Raw genomic sequence first — 27,304 nt, 5'->3', positions numbered from 1 at the left:
AAATCTGGTAGAATTTTTCTGGAAGACGTGTCCTGTGTTCTCTCTTGAAGAATAATCCAAGTTCATACATTTATCTTCCATATTTGATGGTTTCTGATGCCTCCAGCTGTCTCTGTGTTCATGAACCAATCAGTTTTCAGGGCCAATCAGAGCAGCTAGAATCAACCTTCATCCTCCAAAGACCCCCTGAACTGATTACATAACTTTCCAACCTTTTTATTCCCCTAGCTTTATGTAACAACTCCATTTTGCTTTACGACGCAGTGTCACACACATGCACCTGGATATAAACACATTGGCTGTTTTGGACACCCATCAGCATGATTCAGCGAAAAAATACAAGAAGACATTATAAGAGAAAGAGAGGAAAAGAAGAGAAAGTGACAGACCAGGAGATACAACAAGAGTTAACATCAGACTGACCTACTAGCTGGAGAGATCTCAGAGAAGAGACAGGATGCAAGAATGATGCTGAACTAGCCGTTGTTAGGAGGCGCCAAAGTAAGAAAATCTGCCAAAGTTCAGTAGTGTTGCTTTAATGTGGCTCAGGTTCTGATGACTGTGGCTACATCAGCTGGTAACTTCACAAAGTTTCTGAGTTTGAGGAGTTTAATCACAGTAGATGGAGCTGATGTGATGTTGGCCTCCAACGTTCAAGCAGTGGACGGTTCAGTGGATAAACTTGTAATATAACCAGACGTTGTCATCAGACAGCAGCAGTCTGTATCCTGTTTGTCCAGCAGAGGTCAGTGTTTTACCACCAGCTGTCTCAGTTTTCCTCTTCTCAGGTGAATCAGCTGTTTTCTGCCTCAGTATTTAACTGCAGCATTATTTCTGTGTTTGTCCAGTTTAAAACAAACTGAAGCTGAGCTGTGCAGCTGTGTTTATTTCATATAAACTTGGTACCTACATGTTTCTACAGATAACAGGGACAGCTGTATTCAGGATGTGTGTCTGAGGAGGAAGAAATAAAGACACTGTGTGGTTCTGATGGATGACCTGCTGCAGGTTTCTGTCTCAGCTGATCCAGCTCATCATAGACAGAGAAATAGCATCACAGTTAGAAAAATGTTGGTTCAAAATGGTTAAAAATTAGAGACAAAACATAAACTGATCTCAGGTCAGCAACACGTAATTATATTGATCCTGATTGAAATGATAGAAACTCTGCTGGAAGCTCAAACAAACAACCAAAAGGCTCCAACATGATTTTAAGAGTCTGTCTGTGTTCAGCTCTCAGGACGTCTGGAACTTCTAACTGAATCTCTGGTTTGACGTTAGTTTCTCGGCTGTTTTTACTTGTTTCGCTGTTTACTGACGACTTTACTGTGAGGCCGAAGGAAAAAATCTACTGGGAAAAGAAAAAAATGTAATTAATCTAATCTTTTTGTCTCTATGTTCTTGTTTCCAGCAAATGTTGGTCTGCAGGAGGTTTTAGATGAACATAAAATCAGTCTGAGGAGGAGATGTGAACATGTGACTGAAGGAACTGATGGAACAGGAAGTAGAACCCTCCTCAACAGGATCTACACTGAGCTCTTCATCACAGAGGGACAGAGTGAAGAAGTTAATACCCAACATGAGGTGAGGCAGCTGGAGACCGCTTCCAAGATCAACACCCTCCATGACACTCCAATCAGGTGCCACGACATCTTTAAAGCCTTACCTGACCAATATGGACCAATCAGAGTGGTTCTGACCAACGGCGTTGCTGGTGTTGGAAAAACCTTCTCAGTGCAGAAGTTCACTCTGGACTGGGCAGAGGGCTTGGAGAACCAAGATGTCAGTGTGGTGGTTCTGCTTTCATTCAGGGAGCTGAACTTGATCAGAGATGATCAGTACAGTCTTCTCCAGCTGCTCCATGTTTTCCATCCAACATTACAGAAGATCCCAGCAGAGCAGCTGGCTGTCTGGAAACTTCTCTTCATCTTTGATGGTCTGGATGAAAGCAGACTTTCTCTGGACTTCAACAACACTGAGGTTGTTTCTGATGTCACACAGAAGTCTTCAGTCAACGTGCTGCTGACAAACCTCATCAAGGGGAATCTGCTGCCCTCGGCTCTCATCTGGATCACTTCCAGACCTGCAGCAGCCAATCAGATCCCTCCTACATGTGTTGACAGGGTAACAGAAGTACGAGGCTTCACTGATGTCCAGAAGGAGGAGTACTTCAGGAGGAGATTCAGTGATGAAGAGATGTCCAGCAGAATCATCTCCCACATGAAGACATCCAGGAGCCTCCACATCATGTGTGGAATCCCAGTCTTCTGCTGGATAACTGCTACAGTTCTGGAGCACATGTTGACCACAGAGCAGAGAGGAGAGCTGCCCAAGACCATGACGGACATGTACTCACACTTCCTGATGGTCCAGACAAAGAGGAAGAAGAACAAGTACCATGAGGGACATGAGACGAGTCCACAGGAGCTGATGGAGGCTGACAGGGAAGTTCTTCTGAAGCTGGGGAGGCTGGCATTTGAACATCTGGAGAAAGGAAACATCATGTTCTACCAAGAAGACCTGGAGCAGTGTGGTCTGGATGTCACAGAGGCCTCGGTGTTCTCAGGAGTTTGTACTGAGATCTTCAGAAGAGAGTGTGTGATCTTCCAGAAACCAGTTTACTGCTTCGTTCATCTGAGTGTTCAGGAGTTTCTGGCTGCAGTCTACATGATGCACTGTTACATCAACAGGAACACAGAGGTGCTGAAGATCCTCCTGGGTAGAAAACGCAGTAACTTATCTCCAGAGAATTTCCTGAACAGTGTCATGAAAACATCCTTTAAAAGTAAAAATGGCCACCTGGACCTTTTCACTCGCTTCCTTCATGGCCTCTCTCTGCAGTCCAACCAGAGACTCTTAGCAGGCCTGTTGGGTCAGACAGAAAACAGTCCAGAAACCATCCAGAGAGTCATCAAAACCCTGAAGAACATGAACACTAGTAACATCAGTCCTGACAGAAGCATCAACATCTTCCACTGTCTGATGGAGATGAACGACCTCTCAGTTTATCAGAAGATTCAAGAGTTATTAAAGTCAGAGAAAGAATCAGAGAAGAGACTCACTCAGGTCCAGTGTTCAGCTCTGGCCTACATGCTGCAGATGTCAGAGGAGGTTCTGGATGAGTTGGACCTGATGAAGTACAACACTACAGATGGAGGACGACGGAGACTGATCCCAGCTGTGAGGAACTACAGGAAGTTTCGGTGAGTTAATGTGTTCATGAACTTTATCAGTCCGAGTAGATCAGGAGTTTTTCTCACTTCATCAGTCATTAGTCAGATAATCTGAAATGATCAGAGAAACACAACAAGATTAAATCTGGAAAAGAAGAAAATTAAAGAGGAAATATGAAAATATTTAGAGAACTTCTTTAACTGTAAAGAAGAATAATTTAATAAAAATGTATTGTTTTGTTTCCTATTTTTCCACAAAACTCTTCTTTTTAAAATTTATCTGGACAATGAAAGGATGAAAGTTAGCAGCTCCTGAGCTTCAACCTCCCGTTTTTAGTTCAGAAGTTCAGTGAAGATCATCACTGAACCACAGCTGTCACTTGATAACTGTTGTAGGTTGAAAGTTAAATCTATGAACACATGAATCCTCCAGGATTTGACAACATGATGCAGCTCAGTCTTCTACATTCAAAGTTTGACTCTGGTACCAGATGAAGATGTTCCACTCCTGTGGATTCACAATATGACTGCAGCAGCATTACAGGGACCAGCCTGCTGAAGTCTGGGTGGACACATCATGGAAGCAAATCCTCTTCTCCACATGAGGAGCATAAAAACTGAACGCTGCCTCTCCATGTTTAGTTCTGATTCTGGGAACAGAAAGTAGACTTGACCCTGATAACCTGAGGGATCTGGTTGGTTCATAATAGACCAGAAGATCCTGAATGTGTTCTGGTTCTAAGCGACGAGGATCAGGATCAGAATGGGACTTTATTGTTAACTAAGTTTTCACATTGAAGGAATTTGTCTTGGAATGAAAATGCTAAAACAAAAAAAAGCTGGAAAGAAAAACACAAAAACAGAGAGAACATAAACAGTATTTACAGGGTGTAAAGTATAAAATTATAAAAATGTACACATCTATATAAAAGAACAGGTCTGTACACAACAGTGTGTAGTACAAAGGAGAGGTTTAAAGTCTGCAGGTCTGATAGAAACTGGAGAGATTTAGTGTGTCATGTCAAACAGAGACGAGATAAGATGAATCACAGAAATAAAGAACAGATGTTCAGAAAATGATGTTTCTGTTTTTTGTCATCATATTCAGTCAGTTTGTCAACAATTCTTCCTTCATTAAAACTGACTCCATTTTCTCTGATTACAGACTTGCTGGTTTCCAACTCCTTGAGGCTGACTATGAAGTTATCGCCTCAGCTCTGAAGTCCAACTCCTCCCATCTGACAGAGGTAGACCTCAGTAACATCTGGCTGGAAGATTCTGGAGTTAAGAAGCTGTGTGATGGACTGGAGAGTCCAAACTGTCGACTGGAGACTCTGAGGTCAGTTCATTGGAGCTGTCGTAGCTTTTCTATACTGATTTTTAAACATCGTTTACTGCTGAGTCCAAATTGATTTAATAAACACTTGTTTATATAAAAAAAATTCTTGAGTTTCTTCTTGCTGTTTTTTTTTTCTTCCAACTGCCAAGAATTTTTTTCTTTATTCTACAGATTAAAAACATTGTAAAAAGAGAATCCAAGAAAACAAAAATTTCACTGAGTCTTAAGTCATAAAGCTGTGAAAACATGACAGCAGAGTAATTTACTTCTAGAAACTGCTGTTAAGACAGTAAAAACATTTTTTATATTTAGAAAAGTTTCCTGTTTCTTCCCAAATTCATCCTGACATTTTCATTTTCTTTAAAACTTGAACAATTTGGCTGCACAGCATGAGTTTGTATGGATGGAGCCTCTGGTGGAGCTGCAGAGTTTAAGAGCTGAAGTCACTACATCTTTATTAAAGCAGCAGCTTGTTTTCTGTATTAAACACCAACATGTCAGTGTCATGGTTTATGTGACCAGAGGCCTGTACGATGAAGCGTGATTAACATATCCTAGATATCTCTGTTACCTGGGTTGACTTACCCAGACATTTGGGATCTGAATAAGCAGAACCACGATGGTAATTCAACTCAGGGTTTTCCATCTAGATCAGTGCGCACTGACTCAAAAGGGGTGGAGTTTGCAGCATCTGACCAATCACAGACATGGAGAATCCCTGCAGAGCAGCTACTTCACCATGGCAGAGCAGACAATTATTCTTCAGAAATGTGAAGAATTTAAACACATCATCCAGGCCAAAAGCAACACTGTTACCATAGCAACAACTAGGAAGGATTGCTGGCAGAAAATTGCCCACTCCTTCAATACGTAAATTCACAAATTTATATCAAATTTATTCATGGGACAATATAAACGGACAGCACTCTGCTCACTGAATTTAACTTTATTACAGCACAGACGTTTCAGACAGAGAGTTTCCTCTGTTCCCTCCTTTCCTTTATATTTTCCATTCACTTCTTTAGTATGGGGGTATTTTTCTGTCTTTAATCAAGAGCGTAATTGTTTGCTTTGAGAGCAAGATTTCTGGTTTTCACGCTCAAATGACCCATGAAGAAGGTGAGGACTATTTGCTTGAATTATCTTGTATTCTATTGGCTGGAGGAGGTTTGACGGACAGCTCTTTCTGCAACCCAAGAGAGAGAAAAATATCCACGAGCAGAAGTTTTGAGAGAGCAGAGAAAGTGTCCGAGTGTGAAGGAAAGAGACCAAGTCTGAGCGCAGAGTTTTGAAAGGAAGAAAAATATATTTGAAAGCATGAGGGAACTTTCTGAGTGTGAGATCAGAGTTTTGAGAGAGAACAAGATGATATTTGAGCGTGAAAACCAGAAATCTTGCTCTCAAAGCAAACAGTTACGCTCTTGATTAAAGATTGAAAAATGCCCCCTTTAGAGGCTCAGCACCCCATGTGAGTGTGTTTTGTGTTGGAATGATGACAGTAGCAGTAATTGGTGTTCCATACATTTATGGCTCTACACTTCTTCTATGTGTAACTCTTAGCTATTATTAACCTCATTACTTCAGATAAAACCCTAGTGGAGCTAAAAGGACTTGGGAACAAGTACAAAAACATACTTCTGAATACATATTTCTTCTGAAAACATAAAAACATGTTGTCATGTTCTTTAGAAAGCATTCATTTCTTTCATCTGTTTGGTGAGTCTTCATTTCCTTTAGTTCACTGCTTTAGTAAAGTCCTGGTTTTGTGTTGATACACACTTATAGCTCCTCACTCTGATTGCTGATTGATTATTTGATTGCTCGTCTTCTCTGCTTGTGTTTGACTGTTTTAACCTGCATCCTGTTGGCTTCAGCTCACAGTTTTATTCTTTATTCAGATTGAAGAACTGCAGTTTGTCAGAGATCAGCTGTGCTTCACTGACCTCAGCTCTGAAGTCCAACCCATCCCATCTGATAGAACTGGACCTGAGCTACAACAACATGACGTCTGCTGTTAAAGATCTTTGTGGATTTCTGGAGAGTCCACACTGCAGACTGGAGACTCTGAGGTCAGACACCATGTTTTATTTGTTTATTGAGATTAATACCATGTAAAAGTTGTTCTGGTCTTCAACGTAAAGTCTGTTTTCTTCTTCAGTGGTTTAGTTCATGAAATGATTTATTAAATAAAAGCAAAAGACTTTGATTCTGTCAGACAGAAACAAATATTTAATCACTGACTGATGCTTCTAGACGTTGAGCATTAGTGAATATCTATGGATGAAATAATGATCAAGTAATAATTAATCAGCTGATATGAAGCAACTCTCCACCATCACTGATAGAAATGAAGCAACTTAGACTTGATTAGAAAACACTTTTCATTTATTCACAGCACAGAGTTGGTGTGAAGAGCTTGTGTGTGAATGTAGGTTGAGAAACAGCAGATAAGAAATATGGAGCTGAATCACAACCACAATGTTTGTTTGTCTGAAAAATATTTCAGTCTTCAGGAATAGAAGTTGATGAATCAAGTTTTCATCTTGAATTCTAAAACAACAAATAAATGCATTTAACAGGAAAAGAAATGCAGCAGAAATCTTTTCAGTTTGAATGTAAAATATTTTTTGTTTTCAGATTCAGATCTTTCTTTAAATTCCACTTTTTTCATATAAACTAATTTCTATTGTAAAATAAGATCAGCTGACAGTCAGACAAACTTATGTTTTAGAATTGATTTTAGGATTTTACTGTTGACTTTTAAAGCCCTCCATGGTCATTCACCCTCCTATTTATCAGACCTTTCACATCCGTATGAAACAGAGCTTTTATGGTCAAAGCCTCTAAACTCTGGAATGAGCTGCCTGAGATCAGGTCAACAGAGTCAGTTTCCTCTTTTATATCCCTTCTTAAAACATCCTTTTATTATTATTATTATTATTATTATTAATATAAATATTATTATTATTATTATTATTTACAATAATTGCAGCAGAAATGAATTAAAACACAAATTTTATTCCCTCTGATCTCCTGGTTAAGTCAATTTTATTTATGAAGCACATTTAAAAACAATCTCAGATGAAGTGCTGTACAAAGTAAAGTAGATAAAATACCTAAGCCATCACTAAAATGAAATTAAATAAACAGATATATCTGAAAATACAAAATACATTAATAAATAATATAAAAATTACATTAAAATGACACAAAACACATAAGAACATGAATATAATAAAACTCAATTAGAATTTTTAAGCTGTAGGAAAAGCCAGTGAGAAAATGTGTGTTTTTAATAATGATTTAAAATGCTCAACGCTCTGCGCTGATCTCATGTTAAAAGGCAGAATGTTCCAGAGTCTGGGAGCAGCGACAGAAACAGCTCGGTCACCTCTGCCTCTTAACCTGCTTCTAGGAACTTTTAAGAGCAGCTGGTTAGTTGATCTCAGTGCTCTGACAGGACTGTGAATGATTATAAGCTCTGATAAATAAGGTGGTGCTGTGACTTTTAAAACAAGTAATAAAATCTTGAACTGGATCCTGTACTGTACGGGAAGCCAGTGAAGTGAAGCAGCACCGGAGTGATATGCTCACGTCGTTTTCTCCATGTAAGAAGACGAACCGCTGAGTTCTGAACAATTTGTAAACGACGGCGCAACGACTGATCAATCCCAAAATAGAGAGAGTTACAATAATGTAGACGGCAGGTGGTAAAAACATGAATAACTCTCTTTGAATGGGAAATAAGATTTTACCCTGCTCAAGAGCCGTGAATGAAAGAAGCTAGATTTGAACACAGAGATAATTTGTTTAGATTGTCTGATTCTGCTTTTATAGCACAGGATAATAGTCATAAGTAGAAAATGATTCAGTTAAATTCAGTTTAACTTTATTTGTATACCACCAATTCACAACAAGGTCGTCTCAGAGCACTTTGCTTACAAATTAATTTGAGCCATTTCATAATAAATAACAGCCTAGTTAAAGAAAACCAACAGTTTGCATCAAATCTTGACTTCGATTAAATCAAATGGAGAGACCATCATGTCGCTGTCATGATCTGTGTTTCCTGTTCTTGTGTTTTCTTTTGAGATCTTCTGTTTGGTGAGTCTTCATTTCCTTTAGTTCACTGCTTTGGTAAAGTCCTGGTTTTGTGTTGATACACTGGTGTATCCTCACTTATAGCTCCTGCTGGAGCCTCCTTTCTCCTCCATCATTAAAGGCAGGACAGAGGAGAGAGGAGACAAGGAGGCTGAAATGAGGTAAAATGAGCCTCACGTCTCCTTTTCTGCTTGTCCCACACCTGTGTTAGGTTAGTGGTTACCTGGCCCAGTATTTCTAGAAGCAGCTTTCATTCCTTCATTGTCAGATCCTTGTTTATCTCTATGATGCTGTGATTTGTAGCGAGTGCTGACTGAAACGTGTGAAATAACACAACTTTATCACTGCTGTTGGTCGTTTTCACTCCCAGTCATTTGAATAAAGGAAGTATGAAAGAAGTCATTGTAGTTCCCAGGTTTCCTGAAAGCAGCATTATAGGGGGAGTCCCTTCATCCTCCTCTGTTATTCTGTCACTCAGGATTCAACACCTCTGTCAGATGACGTCCTACAGCTCAGATCAGAGACAAAAGTTTAAAGTGAAAATAAAAATCTGAATCAAAAAACAGAAAAAAATCTAAAATATGAAAACAAGAATTTAACAGTTAAGATTTAAAGTAAAACATGTTTATAAAAATATCTCAAACTGAAATTAGCTGAAATGAAGTTTTGCTGCATTTGTTTTTATTTTAAACTCAGTTTTTTCAAAGATCCAAACTTGACTTTTAGTTTGAGTTTCTATGTAAAGAAACATTGTGACCCAGTTCATCTCCATCCAGAAACAGCTTTGATCACCAACATCTGGACTGATGTGCTAATTAGTCCAGTGTTTGGTTTCATTAACAGGCCGTTTACACCAAGCTGACAATCTGCTGTCGCTCACATCTGCAGTGTTGGAAACATGTGTTTCAGTGTGTGTGTCCTGTCACCATTATCAGACTCTGGAGTCTTTTTTCATCCAGTTCAGCCGGTAGAATCAGAGTCATGTCTGTCGGTGAGAGAACTCACTCTGATTGAAGTCACTACGTCTTTATTGAAGCTGCAGCATGTTGTCATTAATATTAATGAGAACTCTTCTTCTCTGCTTCTGTTTGACTGTTTTAACCTGCATCCTGTTGGCTTCATCTCACAGCTTTTATTCTTTATTCAGATTGGAGAACTGCGGTTTGTCAGAGATCAGCTGTGCTTCACTGACCTCAGCTCTGAAGTCCAACCCATCCCATCTGATAGAACTGGACCTGAGCGACAACAACATGACGTCTGCTGTTAAAGATCTTTGTGGATTTCTGGAGAGTCCACACTGCAGACTGGAGACTCTGAGGTCAGACACCATGTTTTATTTGTTTATTGAGATTAATACCATGTAAAAGTTGTTCTGGTCTTCAACGTAAAGTCTGTTTTCTTCTTCAGTGGTTTAGTTCATGAAATGATGATTTATTAAATAAAAGTAAAAGACTTTGATTGTGTCAGACAGAAACAAATATATAATCACTGACTGATGCTTCTAGACGTTGAACATTAGTGAATATCTATGGATGAAATAATGATCAAGTAATAATTAATCAGCTGATATGAAGCAACTCTCCACCATCACTGATAGAAATGAAGCAACTTAGACTTGATTAGAAAACACTTTTCATCCCAGCAGCAGTTATCTTCACTCACATGCATTAATAACGACATATTACACCCAAAAACCTCATCACACTAATAATTTAACAGAAATCATTCTCAGTTGATTTTTATTTCATTAAAATGATCTCTGTTACACAAGGTCAGTTCAGACTGAAACAGATATTCCTGTTAAGTGGATTTAAGTAAAATACAAAGAAGAATTTATCTGAAGAAAAATAACATGATTGATAAAATGAAATAAAGTTAAGCTATGACCTAACTTGTTGCTAGGTAACAGTGTATGGAAGGAAGTTGCGAGTGTGTGAGCAGCTTTCCATCAGGTGAGAAATGTGTGAAAATGTGGAGCAGAGTCAGTGTTTCATAGCTCTGCAGCCAAAGAGAAGCTGAGAAGGTGAACTGCTACGACCCTGTGCAGGTGATCCAAACACAGACACAAAGGATGATTACTGAACAGCCATGAAGGAGAGAGGCAGGGATGCTCCATCACTGGAGATAAATGCTGTTCTGTTTACCTGCTGTGTTTGTTTCTTCTGCTTTATTTATTCACAGCACAGAGTTGGTGTGAAGAGCTTGTGTGTGAATGTAGGTTGAGAAACAGCAGATAAGAAATATGGATCTGAATCACAACCACAATGTTTGTTTGTCTGAAAAATATTTCAGTCTTCAGGAATAGAAGTTGATCAATAAAATTTTAATCTTGAACTTCTAAAAGAACAAATAAATGCATTTAACAGGAAAAGAAATGCAGCAGAAATCTTTTCAGTTTGAATGTAAAATGTTTTTTGTTTTCAGATTCAGATCTTTCTTTAAATTCCATTTTTTCATATAAACTAATTTCTATTGTAAAATAAGATCAGCTGACAGTCAGACAAACTTATGTTTTAGAATTGATTTTAGGATTTTACTGTTGACTTTTAAAGCCCTCCATGGTCATTCACCCTCCTATTTATCAGACCTTTCACATCCATATGAAACAGAGCTTTTGTGGTCAAAGCCTCTAAACTCTGGAATGAGCTGCCTGAGATCAGGTCAACAGAGTCAGTTTCCTCTTTTATATCTCTTCTTAAAACATCCTTTTATTATTATTATTATTATTGTTATTAAACATTATTATTATTTTTGTTGTTTTTGTTGATTTTTTTAAATTATTATTATTATTATTATTATTATTAATATAAATATTATTATTATTATTATTATTTACAATAATTGCAGCAGAAATGAATTAAAACACAAATTTTATTCCCTCTGATCTCCTGGTTAAGTCAATTTCATTTATGAAGCACATTTAAAAACAATCTCAGATGAAGTGCTGTACAAAGCAAAGTAGATAAAATACCTAAGCCATCACTAAAATGAAATTAAATAAACAGATATATCTGAAAATACAAAATACATAAATAAATAATATAAAAATTACATTAAAATGACACAAAACACATAAGAACATGAATACAATAAAACTCAATTAGAATGTTTAAGCTGTAGGAAAAGCCAGTGAGAAAATGTGTGTTTTTAATAATGATTTAAAATGCTCAACGCTCTGCACTGATCTCATGTTAAAAGGCAGAATGTTCCAGAGTCTGGGAGCAGCGACAGAAACAGCTCGGTCACCTCTGCCTCTTAACCTGCTTCTAGGAACTTTTAAGAGCAGCTGGTTAGTTGATCTCAGTGCTCTGACAGGACTGTGAATGATTATAAGCTCTGATAAATAAGGTGGTGCTGTGACTTTAAAAACAAGTAAAAAAAATCTTGAACTGGATCCTGTACTGTACGGGAAGCCAGTGAAGTGAAGCAGCACCGGAGTGATATGCTCACGTCGTTTTCTCCATGTCAGAAGACGAGCCGCTGAGTTCTGAACAATTTGTAAACGACGGATCAACGACTGATCAATCCCAAAATAGAGAGAGTTACAATAATGTAGACGGCAGGTGATAAAAACATGAATAACTCTTTTTGAATAGGACATAAGATTTTACCCTGCTCAAGAGCCGTGAATGAAAGAAGCTAGATTTGACCACAGAGATAATTTGTTTAGATTGTCTGATTCTTCTTTTATAGCACAGGATAATAGTCATAATCAGAAAATGATTCAGTTAAATTCAGTTTAGCTTTATTTGTATACCATCAATTCACAACAAGGTCGTCTCAGAGCACTTTGCTTACAAATTAATTTGAGCCATTTCATAATAAATAACAGCCTAGTTAAGGAAAAACAACAGTTTGCATCAAATCTTGACTTCGATTAAATCAAATGAAGAGACCAACATGTCGCTGTCATGATCTGTGTTTCCTGTTCTTGTGTTTTCTTTTGAGATCTTTTGTTTGGTGAGTCTTCATTTCCTTTAGTTCACTGCTTTGGTAAAGTCCTGGTTTTGTGTTGATACACTGGTGTATCCTCACTTATAGCTCCTGCTGGAGCCTCCTTTCTCCTCCATCATTAAAGGCAGGACAGAGGAGAGAGGAGACAAGGAGGCTGAAATGAGGTAAAATGAGCCTCAGGTCTCCTTTTCTGCTTGTCCCACACCTGTGTTAGGTTAGTGGTTACCTGGCCCAGTATTTCTAGAAGCAGCTTTCATTCCTTCATTGTCAGATCCTTGTTTATCTCTATGATGTTGTTATTTGTAGCGAGTTCTGACTGAAACATGTGAAATAACACAACTTTATCACTGCTGTTGGTCGTTTTCACTCCCAGTCATTTGAATAAAGGAAGGATGAAAGAAGTCATTGTATTTCCCAGGTTTCCTGAAGGCAGCATTACAGGGGGAGTCCCTTCATCCTCCTCTGTTATTCTGTCACTCAGGATTCAACACCTCTGTCAGATGACGTCCTACAGCTCAGATCAGAGACAAAAGTTTAAAGTGAAAATAGAAATCTAAATCTGAAAATAGAAAATCTGAAAGTGAAAGAAAAAAATCTAAAATATGAAAACAAGAATTTGACAATTAAGATTTAAAGTAAAACATGTTTTTAAAAATATCTCAAACTGAAATTAGCTGAAATGAAGTTTTGCTGCATTTGTTTTTAATTTAAACTCAGTTTTTTCAAAGATGCAAACTTGACTTTTAGTTTGAGTTTCTATGTAAAGAAACATTGTGACTCAGTTCATCTCCATCCAGAAACAGCTTTGATCACCAACATCTGGACTGATGTGCTAATTAGTCCAGTGTTTGGTTTCATTAACAGGCCGTTTACACCAGGATGACAATCTGCTGTCGCTCACATCTGCAGTGTTGGAAACATGTGTTTTAGTGTGTGTGTCCTGTCACCATTATCAGACTCTGGAGTCTTTTTTCATCCAGTTCAGCCGGTAGAATCAGAGTCATGTCTGTCGGTGAGAGAACTCACTCTGATTGAAGTCACTACGTCTTTATTGAAGCTGCAGCATGTTGTCATTAATATTAATGAGAACTCTTCTTCTCTGCTTCTGTTTGACTGTTTTAACCTGCATCCTGTTGGCTTCAGCTCACAGCTTTTATTCTTTATTTAGGTTGCAGTACTGCAGGTTGTCAGAGATCAGTTTGGCTTTTCTGGTGTCAGCTCTGAGGTCCAACCCATCCCATCTGACAGAACTGGACCTGAGATACAACAACCTGCTGGAATCAGATGTGAAGGAGCTGCTTGATCTGGTGGAGAATCCAAACAATAGACTGAAAACTTTGAGGTAATTTTACTGACTGTTGCTGTAATTTTATTAACAACTACACCCAATTTATCCTCATCAAAATTTTTTGTTGATTAAACTGAATAAAAACACATGAAACAACTGTAATGTTGTCACAAATTTTCATTGTAGTGAAAACATCTGTTTACATTTCAGGTACAAGTTTTCTAAATCGTACATTTTTTATTTATTAATTTAGATTTGAGAGCCTCAGTTTGTCAGAGATCAGCTGTGAGTCCCTGGCCTCAGCTCTGAAGAAAGACCCCACAGACCTGACAGAACTGGACCTGAGTTACAAAACACTTAAGGATTCTGATGTGAAGCAGCTCTGTGTTTTTCTGGAGAATCCAAACTGCAGACTGGAGACTCTGAGGTCAGACACATTTTACTTGTGTGCTTTGATTAATATCACGTGAAAAGTTGTATTGAAACTAAACTGTAGACGTAAGGCTGATGTTATACTGAACCACATAGTGTCCCCCACGGGGCATGGTGGGAGGGTTGTGTGTGGCGTGATTGTGTGGTGGTAAGCGATTGTGGGTGCGGCACGGGGGAGGGTGTGAGTGTGGGGTTATATGGGATGCAGGTTGAAGTAGATGGGGAGTGGGGGGAGGGGGCCGATAGCACCCTGGTTCCCGGGGTGTGCGGCTGGAACATCGGGGTGTGTGCTGGCCTACGCCGGGTGGCTGTCTGGGGGGGCCTGGTCCTCCTGGGCATGTTGCGGGCCCTCTGCCTTTGGGGGGTGGGGCGGCCGCCTCTGGGCTCCTGGGGCCCTGGGCCCTTCGCTTGGGCTGCCCTGGGTGGGCCGGTCCCTGGCGGGGCCGGCGGCTGCTGATCTTGGCCCACTGGGGCCTGTGCCCCCGGACCGTGGGGGGCTCTTGCTGGGGCTCTCCTCTGCCGCCCTTCGGGTGGGGCTGGAGTTGTCTTTGTGGTGGGGTGGCATGGGTTGGTGCTCCGGGTCTGCTGCTGAGGGCCCGGCCCAGGCCCTGGTCTGCCTCTGGCCTCCGTGGAGGCGAGGTCGCATTTGCATGATCTCGCTCACCACTCTTCATCACTGATCACTCCTTGTTTCTCATGCTCTGCATGCTGACACAGTCACTGAGTTGTCTAGTGGGTCTTTAATATTAAGCGATAATTATTAAAAAAAAAAAAAAAATTGTATTTTTCCTGTGAGTTAGTATCTGGTTGCTGTTATGTCTTTTTGATTTGATTTGGTTTTTATTTAAAAACTCTTAATGACTGGCAGCCCTGTGTTTTTTTTTTTTTGTTTTTTTTTCTGTGTGTGTGTTTCTGCTTTTGTAAAAGTTGTAGGAAATTTTCTGGTGTGTTCATGTACAGGTGTAACAGTTTGTTGTCTGGTGATGGTGTGGACTAAAGGGTCGTTTTCCTTCTGTCTGTGATCTTTTTGTCTCCTTTCTTCTTTCCCTTTTGCTCTTTCTTTGCTATTTTCCATCTTTTTCTGTCCCCTCCGGTCAGGTCCAGCAAGATTACATAGATTCCGTGATTCAAAGTAAATAAATAAATAAATGAATCAGATTATCAAGAGGAGCCTTACCCATAGGCCTCCCCTTGGCAGAGCAAATTTGTTCAGCACGATACAGCAACCAGATTATCATTTTGCTTGCTATGATGCTGGACAGGACCAAAAAAAAAAAAAAAGGAATATATTTTCTTCTTCAGTTAATTAATCCATTTACAGTTTAGCTCAACCTAAAATTTTATATTATCATTAACAAAACATTGAGTCTTTCAGCCAGTATTAACATTTTGATCAGTTAGTGAGCGAATATTTCCCCACTACTGTCTAATAATCTGATTTAGTTAGATGACAATAAAAATAATAACATAGTTATATGTGTTAGCTTTGTTGTGTACAGCACTTTGGTTGACAGTGTTGTTTTTAAAGTTTTCTACAAATGAAGTGGATTGGAGAAAGCAGTTTTCAGCAGAGTAGCAGTACTTTTTTATTCTTCTGTAGTTTTCATACTTTTATGAAACAAAAGCTTTATCATCTAGAATATAAAAGAATAAAACCCTCATCACATTCTCATCTTCTCATCAGTTCTCTGTGGGTCAGCTGATATGAATTTTGACTCTCAGTAGAATAAGTGAGAAGACAAGTTTAATCCTCCTGACAACATGAGTTCTGTCTGATTAGTGAGCTACACTGGATCAGGATAAAGGAGCTTCCTGTAACATCTCAGCTGTGTGGTGTGGTACCAGGATCAGGGAGCTGCTTCTGAGCCAGCAACAGATAGTTACAGCATAAAGGGTCAGGCAGGTTCATATAACCAATGTCACCAGTGTCACTTAGCTGATTCTTCTACACTGACTGCTGGTAATTATTTTCCATAAACAGATTCCACCTTCAGCTTAACTTGATGCAGATTATTTAACTAGTTGCACTGTGTGGGTCATAATCTACTTGTGTCCATTCAGCAAACAGCTTGTTATCATTTCATTCTTGCTTTGTTCAGCCTTCGGTGTAGAGGACCAGGAGGGTCTTTGAAATAGCAAAACTACGGAGCCCCTCTGGTGACATGGTCAAAAAATAAATAAACTGTGGCCACGAAATGAATACAACGTGCGCACGTTATACTAATTCGTGGCCCCGAATTAGTATAACGTGCGCACGTTATACTAATTCGTGGCCGCGAATTAGGTATAACGTGCGCACGAAATACTAATTCGTTGCCACGAAATAATAACATAAATACGCTCCTTGAGAGCGCATCCTCTATTTGGTGAAAGATATAGGCAGAGAGCGGCTACACGATGGACCGGGACAGTATGATAGAGATTTTTTTTAGGCTAGGAATGAGCTTCTAACGAGGGTGCGCTCAATCACCAAACGTCCAGGAATTATTAAAGCAATAAGCCCCGAGAAGCCGTGGGTTACAGGGATTTTACAACGGCGGAGGGGTGTGCTAAGGCCCGACGCGAAGCGGAGGAGATGGAGATGCCCCTCCATCTTGCTGGTCCATTCAAGGGGCTTATAGCTTTTATAAAACGGTTACCCTTCATATTGCTTATAAAATATAAATTTAATTAAAGAAACACACACATACACAAAATTGTCTGGATCATTGATGTAACGGTTCAGCCCCGCACGTAGTCCGACATAACTGCTAAAACCGTAGAGTTCACCTTTTCCGTTTTTTACACTCGCATAAAACTGACGGAGAATCACATTAAAATCTGTTTTTGTGATTGACTGAAAGTCAATTGTCTGTTTCTTTTCCGCACACCAGCTCTGAAAGCAACGAACAGACCACATTGTCTGTTTTACCGTTGCTTTTTCATTTCTCGACTTCTCCAAATAGTCAATATCCTCTTCAGTGATGTCAGCGTGTCTCCTATCTTCTTTTTCTCCCTTGTCCATTTCCTCAACCACTCATCAAGGCTCAGGCCATCCAGCAAATCGAAATTTACCACAAAGTCTGACATTTCTTTTCTTTTTTAGCAATTGTAAAAACAATTTACAACGGAACAGGTAAGTTGCGCTCAGAGCTATTGGTTGCTAGGCAACGCTACGCCCGTTGACACTGGCGCAGGAATATTTTGTGATGAGGTCTTACCGGGTCTATGTGTGGGTTACACTCAATTTATCACGGCATGGAACGCTGCTCAGCCAATCACAATTAAGGATGAGAAACACCCGTTTTAGAAATCATTAATAAGGTCTTCGTGGCCATGAGTTACTATTGCGTGCGCACGTTTTAACTATTTCGCGGACACAGTATAGTAATTCGTGGCCACGAATTAGTATTTCGTGCGCACGTTATACCTAATTCGCGGCCACGAATTAGTATAACGTGCGCACGTTATACCTAATTCGCGGCCACGAATTAGTATAACGTGCGCACGTTATACTAATTCGGGGCCACGAATTAGTATAACGTGCGCACGTTGTATTCATTTCGTGGCCACAGTTTATTTATTTTTTGACCATGTCACCAGAGGGGCTCCGTACAAAACAGTGCTTTGATGATGAGTAATTAATTGTGAAATAAAAATAAATATTGCTAATAGTTACATCCGGTGACGTCATCACACTGAATGGCAGCATAAAATAGTATCTCCAGCAAGGGGGTTTGCGCAAGATGGCGACCGGTGCAGACATGTGAGCGCGATGCTCTGATACATTAATGAGTATCTGATTAAGATTTGAAGAGGCCAACGTATTAAGCAGCTGTTTAAACAGCTCAACGCCCACCAAACAAGATAGAAAACTTTTTAAGAACTCCTTGAAGACTCCAACGATTGGATATTAGTCTCCGACACGTGAGACAACGAGCTAGCTTAAGTAGCTAACATCAACACTACACACGTGAGTCGAAATGTCTAAGAGAGACGCAAAAAAGATCCCAAAAGAAAGTTTAGTGATGGATATGGATCCAGAAGAGGGCTTCCTCGGCTTATGTACCCCTCTTCCCGTGACTCCAAGCAAAAGCCCAAACCCGAAGAAACTGTGCGGAGAAAAAAAGGAGATGGACACGGTTTCTAACGCTGATATCCTCCAAGCCATATGTGAGTTAAAGCAGAGTTTCTCCATCTTTGAGCAGAAGTTGCAACAAAACACTACAGACATTAAAGAAGTAAAAGAAGTGATGAAAGGACTCAGCTTTCAAACTAAAGAAACAGAGGAAAAAGTGATAAAACTGGATAAAAGGGTGGACGAACTGAAAGAAAAAACCGAAGAAGGGGAAAGATACAGCAGAAGATGGAATTTGCGGCTCATCAACCTCCCAGAAAAGGAAACCGAAGATGTGAGGCAAGAAGTTTTCAAAATATTGAGCCAAATTACGCCAGATGAAAAAAACAAGCTGGGTTTCCTGGTCGATATGGTGCACAGAGTAGGACGCCCGAGGGAAGACAACAAACCGCGTCCAGTGATCATCCAGTTCAACATGCGGACCTTCAGGACCAAGATCTGGAGAGAGTCGCGCAACGCCGACATCCTGAAGAGGATGAACCTCCGAATGGCCGAAGACCTAACCCGCTCCGAGAAAGAATGCAGAAACAAACTGTGGCCTTTGGTGGAACAAGCACGCAAGGAGGGAAAAAAAACCATATGGCAAGGGCCGACGGTCTTCATCGACGGAGTGAAATTCACAGCGTAAGAATCAAGTGCTGCAGACTATGATACTTAAGGTTAAATATAAAAAATAATAAAAAAAAAAAATAATAATAATAAATAAATAAAGAAGGTGCACTACAAGCACTGTTAGGGTCTCAAACAGTTTCATCTCATGTACTTGATACTCATAATGTTTCAGAGTAATTTCTAGCCTTCCTTTAAAGTAGAGAGCTTCCATAAGCTCTTTCTTGTGGTTTTCTCGTTATTGTTGTTCTTAGTCAGGCGGCATCTAGTTTTGTTTTTGTTTTACCTTTCCATGGCAGCTAATAATTTCATCAACCTTAAAATTCTCTCTCTCAATGTCAATGGTATACGAAATATAGCCAAAAGAAAGGCAATCTTTCTGTTTTGTAGAAGATCTAACGCTGATATTTTCTTTTTACAAGAGACACATTCCTGTGAAGATGACCGTAAATTCTGGAAAAGTCAATGGGGTGACCAACTTTATTTAAGTCATGCTTCTAACAATTCTGCTGGAGTAGCAATTCTGTTTAATAAATTTAAAGGAGATATTTTAGAAACTCACTCATCGGAAGAAGGTAGATGGATAATTTTAGTGCTGAAGGTAAACAATATCATTTTGATAGTAAATAACAATTATGGTCATAATAATAATGCTCTAGCAAAACATATGTTTGTCCAACTGACTGTAAACCTCATCAAGCTCAAAGAGAAATATAAAGAGGCTCATTTAATTATCGGTGGAGACCTAAATGATACAGCTGATGATTTAATGGACAGATTGCCAGCAAGAATGCCCTCTAGTTCAAGATTTAATGTAATTTCATATTTAAGTGAGCATCTTAATGTTATAGATGCATGGCGTTATATTCATCCTTATCAAAAAGAATACACATGGAGTAATGCTAGTGGCTCCTTACAATCTCGAATAGATGTGTGGTTAATATCCTCTTATGCTACGCAATATGTCTCTGACATAACACATACTTATGCCCCTTCTCAGATCACAAAATGATAGTTATTTCCTTTATTAATCCTTTAGAAAAAAAAGCAACACTACGTGGTTATTGGAAATTAAACTGTAACTTACTGAAAAATGAAGCCTTTTGTAACTCTGTCAAAGCACTTGCTGGGAATATCTTCAATGGGAAAGAATTAAGCAATATACAAAAATGGGAATTCTTTAAATTTAAAATAAGAGAATCAGCCATTAGACACAGTAAAGAAATGAAGAAACGTAGCAATCTTGAAGAAACTGGAATCATGAAAGAATTAAATATCCTAGTAAATAAAGGTTCCCTTACTCTAGAGGAAGAAACTAAACTGATAAAATTGAAAGATGATTTAGATAAACTATATACTAATATGACTAAAGGAGCTTTTATTCGCTCTAGAGCTAAATGGTTAGAGGAAGGTGAGAAAAATACTAGCTATTTTTTTGCCTTGGAGAAAAGGAACTATAAGAAGAATAATATCACTTCTATAAAACTAGATAACTCTGTAACCTCTAACCCAATTGAACTAGCTAACCACACTTTTCAGTTTTATTCTGATCTATACAGTTCTAAGTATAATTCAATAAAAAGTGAAGAATTCATTAATAATGTTAAAAGATTTACTCCCCAGATATCTAACAAATTTAAATTGGATTGCGAAAAAATTATCTCTAAAGCTGAAATTCTTGAAGCTGTACACAAAATGAAAAAAGGTAAATCTCCAGGAATAGATGGGTTACCGGTTGAATTTTACCAGTACTTTTGGGATATAATTGAAACCCCCCTGTTTGAGATGTTAAAAGAATGTATAAATACTGAAGAAATGACCACAACCATGAAACAAGGCATAATAACCTTGCTCCCCAAGCCAGACAAAGACCACCTTCTACTGGATAACTGGAGACCAATAACATTGCTCAATGTTGACTATAAAATACTCTCACTAATTTTCGCCAGGCGTCTAAGAAAAGGTTTAAATGAAATCATAAATGAAACTCAAAACGGATTTATGAATGACCGCCATATAAGCTGTAACATTAGATTCATCCTTGATTTAATAGATTACTCTGAATATGTTCATTCAGATGCTTTAATGGTATTTTTGGACTTCTATAAGGCATTCGATAGTGTAGAACATCAATTTTTATTTCAATCTCTCCAAACCTTTGGCTTCGGGGAAAACTTTGTAGCATATATTAGAATGCTCTACAAAGACATCAATAGTTGTGTAATGTTATCCCCAAATACTACCAAAAGATTTCCAATCCGTAGATCTGTTCGTCAAGGCTGCCCCTGCTCTCCTTTTCTCTTTCTTATAGTTGCCGAATTACTCTCAATACAAATTCGACAGAGCAATGCCTTTAGAGGTTTAAGGATATTTGACAGAGAGGTGAGGATAACTCAACTGGCAGATGACACAGTGTTGTTTTTGGAAAACAAACATCAAATAGAGACAACACTTAGGTTAATAGACACCTTCTCTATTGCATCAGGATTGAGACTCAACTTAACAAAATGTGAAATCCTGTGTCTCTACAATACAAATGAAACAATGATTTGTAAAATACCAGTTAAAAAATGTGTGAAGTATCTAGGAATTCATATTTCAAAAAATCTTACTGAACGTCAAGAAAAAAATTTTAAGCCTAAACTACAAAAAAACCAAAAATATATTTAATATGTGGCTTCAAAGAGATTTGTCCCTGTTTGGAAGAGTTCTTCTAAGCAAGGCTGAAGGTATCTCCAGATTTGTATATCCTACTCTCTCTTTATATGTTCAACAATCCATCTGTAAAGAAATAAACAGCACCCTGATTAATTTCATCTGGAAAAACAGATGTCATTATCTAAAAAAAGAAATCTTGGCAGCACCAAGATGTGATGGCGGCATGGAGTTGTTGGACTATATGGATATGAACCACACTTTCAAGACAAAATGGATAAAGGAATACTTGAAAAACCCAGACTCTCTTTGGTACTTTATACCTCAGAACATTTTTGATAGAGTTGGTGGGTTGAACTTTCTCCTAAACTGCGATTATGATATTTCAAAGTTACCATTAAAATTATCCAAATTTCACCAACAAGCTATGTCAGCAGCCAAATTATGCTTTAATCATAATTTCTCTCCGCACAAGACCATTATCTGGAACAACGAATTCATAACTAGAGGAAACAAATCACTATTTCTGAAACATTGGATTGACAAAGGAATAATCTACCTAAATGATTTACAAAATGATGATGGTGAAATTTTTAGTTATGAAGAGTTTCTGAGATCTAAAGCCTTTCCGGTTACTTATAAAGAATTTCAAACAGTGATTAAAGCTATTCCCAGTGGCATTCTCCAATTAATGAAAGGGCATTATGAAAAGCAAGAAACAGAAAGGGATGAATTCACCTTCCTTATCAATGGCCGAAACATTACGAGTCATCATTGCAATAATAAACATATAAGAAGTCTATTTCTCAGGAAAAGAAAAATTACACCCAGAGGAAAATTTATATGGTCCTCCTCTTTCTCTGATATTAACTGGAAAGCAACTTGGCTCCTTCCACATAAATTTGCTATCTCTAACAAAATAAAAGAACTCCAATTCAAGATTATACATAACATCTATCCTACCAACTCTTTTCTAACAAGGTTTATTAACACTGATGTGAAATGTGTATTTTGTAATGGTGAAGTAGAAACAATTATGCATCTGTTTTATGAATGTTATTTTTCAAAGTTATTATGGAAAAAAATTGAAACTTACATTGCATCACTTTGCAACATATCTATTAATCTTACAGCCAAAGACATACTTTTACTCTATAACAACAAAGATAAAAAAATACAACACTTTACTAACTTAATCTGTCTAATTGCAAAATTCCACATACATAAAACGAAATTTTCCAAAGGTCGACCTTTCTTTTCTGTATTTAAAAAATGATTTCCAAAGCTACATTGAATGCATTAAAAAAATTGACAACAAAAAATGTATACACACAGTTAACATAATCCAAGAATTTATTGGAGAATTGTAATAGTTATGCCTCCTTCTCCTTTAAGTTATTTGTATTACTTTAAGTTTATTGCCATTTGCTATGTATTTCAGTTATATATGCACTTTCTTTGTAACATTCTGCTCTGATTACTTAATGTTTATTTATGTCACATCTCTTATATATATTACCTTTATTTTAAGATGCCATGTTCAATTTACAATATCTTTAATAACTATGATTGTATATTGAAAGAATTCAATAAAGAATTTTTAAAAAAAAAAAAAAAAAAAAAAAAAAAAAATAGTATCTCCAGCAATAGAAACATATTCTTGCATCGTTAATCGTTCAAGTAAAGCTTTTTTATAAAAAAGCTATTTTTAGAAAAATAGCGAGGCAAAAATGGGAAAAAAGGAGGGACAAAAGAAAATGGTAACTACAGAGCCTAATAACGAAGAGAACACCGAGAAATTCCCTGAGCACAAAAATGACGAGGAGGCTAACACCTAGCCACATACTGCTAGCCTAGCCAAACTTTTGGAAGAGATAAGAGACTTTCGTAGAAATAGCGTAGATGGAAATGTAAATGGATGACGAAGAAGACCACATTCAAAATATGGAACAGGTGGTAAACAAGATTCAAGATACAAACTCAACAAGAAAACAAACTGCTTGGCCAACAAGGAATAACGCTATGGGATGATATAAGGATATATGGAATTTCTGAAGGAGCAGAGGGGTCGTTTATGACAGTGTTTGTGGAGAAAATTTTACGGGAAACTTTGGAGATACCCCATACCACTGAACTTGGTATGGAGAGACCGCATCGAGCGTGACAAGCCGAGATCAATAATAATAAAGTTTCTCTGCTACACAGTTAAAGAGGATGTTCTGTGTAAAGCATTGAGAATATGAAGGTGTTTATTAAAGAGAGAAGGATCTACTTCGACCAGGATTACCCTCGGCAATCTTGCAAAAGCGGAGAAATACTCCAGGGTGAAGCGGGTACTAAAGCAGCAGACTATCCGTTTCCAGACCTACTTACCTGCTAAACTACGAGTATTCTGTGAGGACGAGACAAGGGTGTACGAGACAACGATGGAAGACATGAAGGACAGAGGACTCCCCATAACCGTAGTTACCCAGAGGGAGAGTCTTGCTGAGCAGCTGTCATCCACTACCTGGGAAACGGTGAAGAGACCAAGAGAATGGGAGAGGAGCGAGGAAGGAGTGTCAAAGAAGAGTTGTGTACTTTCAGAAGATAAGTTTCATCCTTTGCAGGCAACCCAACCCCCCCCCCCCCCCCCCCCCCCCCTTCTTTTTTTCTCTCCTTTTCTAAAAATGATAAATATATAATTTTATAGTTCTATTAACTTCCCAAATAACTTGTGAATAAATATAAGGAAGTGATAAAGAGCTTTTGCCTTATCTGTTGAACGGACAGAGAGCAGTGTTGTTATGTTGGATGCTGCAGTGGGGGCTCTCAACCCATAGATAGAAGAAAGTTTCTCCCACAGCTAGATGTTACCTCTAGCTCAGCTCAGGGTTATGAAGAGATCCCAGCTTTATTTTTGTGGAAATTTAATTCTAGTTTACTTAATGATTCTCAGTTTAAAGATCAAATTAGAAGAGGAATACATTTTTATTTAGAATTCAGTGATATTGGCACTGTTTCACCCCCCGACCTATATAATACCTTAAAAGTCGTACAAGAGGGAAAATTATAGCATTTGCATCACATAAAAAATGAGAGAAAGAAAAGAAGGACATGCACAATAAACTAGAAGAATTAGAATGACAACACAAGTTAGGGTTAGAGGAAAATATACTAGACAATATCAAAAGAATTAGGAAAGAAATTAGAAATTTGACCACGCAGGAAATTAAGAAAAATTTAATGTTCTTGAATCAAAAGAATTAAATCACTAAAAATATTGGTTTGGAAATTAAAAAAGAAATAGTCAGAAAATACAATTTATAGGATTAGACATCCAAAAACTAAACTAATAAAAATGAGCAAAATGAAGAGACGTTTTCTGTGAGGAAATTTAGAAAGAAGAAGAAGAACCAACGTTTCGCTTTGTCTGTCAAAACCCATGCAGATGGCAGAAAATCATGATTTTTGGATGGGAAACTGCTTTCAAAAGACAACAAGAAAATTTATTTATTTATTTATTAATAATGAGGTTTTAATTTAGGCAAGACAGCAAAGGTAAGACATGTTTTCTGACGTTTACAAATGTGAAGCATACATCAGGCCTTCTTCTGCCTCTGGTTTGGTGAATCTTGGTCATAGTGAGATGAAACTTCCAGCTGTGGAATCTGTGAGATGTGAGCTTTCAGTAGAGGAGTCGTTTGTTTGTGTTCATGCGTTGGTTGGAGCCATTTTTCCGGACTTTGTGTACCTGCTCTTTTAATTATAGTTGTCTTTACTGTGTTTGTTGGTGATAGAAATGGTAGCTGAGATTCTGGACTTTCTGTGAATACCACACATGTTTACAGTTACATCTACAGACCTGACGTTATACCTGGAATCAAGATGTTAACCCTTTAACTCCCTGTAGCAGAGGCTGCAGGTTCAGAGGTGTTAAGCTAAACAGTCAAGCTAAGAATGAATGGTTAGAGAAATTATAGGCCAGAAACCTGGATAATGAAGCAGTGAAGGTGCATGGATGGAAGTTATTGTGCATATTGTGAATATTTCTCTCTCCTCACCATCTAGAAGCTGTGAGATTCTAATCCTGCTTTCTGTCTGTTCACCTGATGCTGATATTCATCACATATTGTTCCTTCTGTGTTTAGATGGAAGCAGCTTCACAGCTTTAAATTCATCCTGCTGACTTTTTACCTTTTAGTTAGTAAATCCTGAACATTTCATCCTTCTTTCTCATAAATATTTGATTTTATATATATTAAGAAATACTTCAACTGTTGCTGTTTAAAGAGAAAACTGCTGCTAAAACTGTTTATGTGTTTGGTCTTTTTCTTATAGTAGGTATAATTTTCATTACTTCAGATAAAACCCTAGTGGAGCTAAAAGGACTTGGGAACAAGTACAAAAACATACTTCTGAATACATATTTCTTCTGAAAACATAAAAACATGTTGTCATGTTCTTTAGAAAGCATTCATTTCTTTCATCTGTTTGGTGAGTCTTCATTTCCTTTAGTTCACTGCTTTAGTAAAGTCCTGGTTTTGTGTTGATACACACTTATAGCTCCTCACTCTGATTGCTGATTGATTATTTGATTGCTCGTCTTCTCTGCTTGTGTTTGACTGTTTTAACCTGCATCCTGTTGGCTTCAGCTCACAGTTTTATTCTTTATTCAGATTGAAGAACTGCAGTTTGTCAGAGATCAGCTGTGCTTCACTGACCTCAGCTCTGAAGTCCAACCCATCCCATCTGATAGAACTGGACCTGAGCTACAACAACATGACGTCTGCTGTTAAAGATCTTTGTGGATTTCTGGAGAGTCCACACTGCAGACTGGAGACTCTGAGGTCAGACACCATGTTTTATTTGTTTATTGAGATTAATACCATGTAAAAGTTGTTCTGGTCTTCAACGTAAAGTCTGTTTTCTTCTTCAGTGGTTTAGTTCATGAAATGATTTATTAAATAAAAGCAAAAGACTTTGATTCTGTCAGACAGAAACAAATATTTAATCACTGACTGATGCTTCTAGACGTTGAGCATTAGTGAATATCTATGGATGAAATAATGATCAAGTAATAATTAATCAGCTGATATGAAGCAACTCTCCACCATCACTGATAGAAATGAAGCAACTTAGACTTGATTAGAAAACACTTTTCATTTATTCACAGCACAGAGTTGGTGTGAAGAGCTTGTGTGTGAATGTAGGTTGAGAAACAGCAGATAAGAAATATGGAGCTGAATCACAACCACAATGTTTGTTTGTCTGAAAAATATTTCAGTCTTCAGGAATAGAAGTTGATGAATCAAGTTTTCATCTTGAATTCTAAAACAACAAATAAATGCATTTAACAGGAAAAGAAATGCAGCAGAAATCTTTTCAGTTTGAATGTAAAATATTTTTTGTTTTCAGATTCAGATCTTTCTTTAAATTCCACTTTTTTCATATAAACTAATTTCTATTGTAAAATAAGATCAGCTGACAGTCAGACAAACTTATGTTTTAGAATTGATTTTAGGATTTTACTGTTGACTTTTAAAGCCCTCCATGGTCATTCACCCTCCTATTTATCAGACCTTTCACATCCGTATGAAACAGAGCTTTTATGGTCAAAGCCTCTAAACTCTGGAATGAGCTGCCTGAGATCAGGT

General features: G+C 38.0%; 1 protein-coding gene across 2 annotated transcripts in view; it reads left to right on the top strand.

Annotated features, from left to right (window-relative positions):
* Positions 1-27,304, top strand: part of LOC121628724 (NACHT, LRR and PYD domains-containing protein 12-like) — a 2,607,341-nt gene that overhangs the window by 1,699,361 nt on the left and 880,676 nt on the right. Inside the window, exon 6 of one of the 2 annotated variants that reach the window (XM_041967976.1) lies at positions 1,412-3,203. The exons of the other annotated variant lie outside the window; for it this stretch is intronic. Within the exon in view, the coding sequence (XP_041823910.1) occupies positions 1,412-3,203 (1,792 nt within the window). The remainder of the gene's footprint in view (positions 1-1,411; positions 3,204-27,304) is intronic. 2 annotated transcript variants of the gene reach the window in all.

Source organism: Melanotaenia boesemani, chromosome 18 (assembly GCF_017639745.1).
Source record: "Melanotaenia boesemani isolate fMelBoe1 chromosome 18, fMelBoe1.pri, whole genome shotgun sequence".
NCBI classification, from domain to species: domain Eukaryota; kingdom Metazoa; phylum Chordata; class Actinopteri; order Atheriniformes; family Melanotaeniidae; genus Melanotaenia; species Melanotaenia boesemani.
Note: the sequence above shows the minus strand (reverse complement) of the source record. Positions and strands in the feature narration are given on the sequence as shown.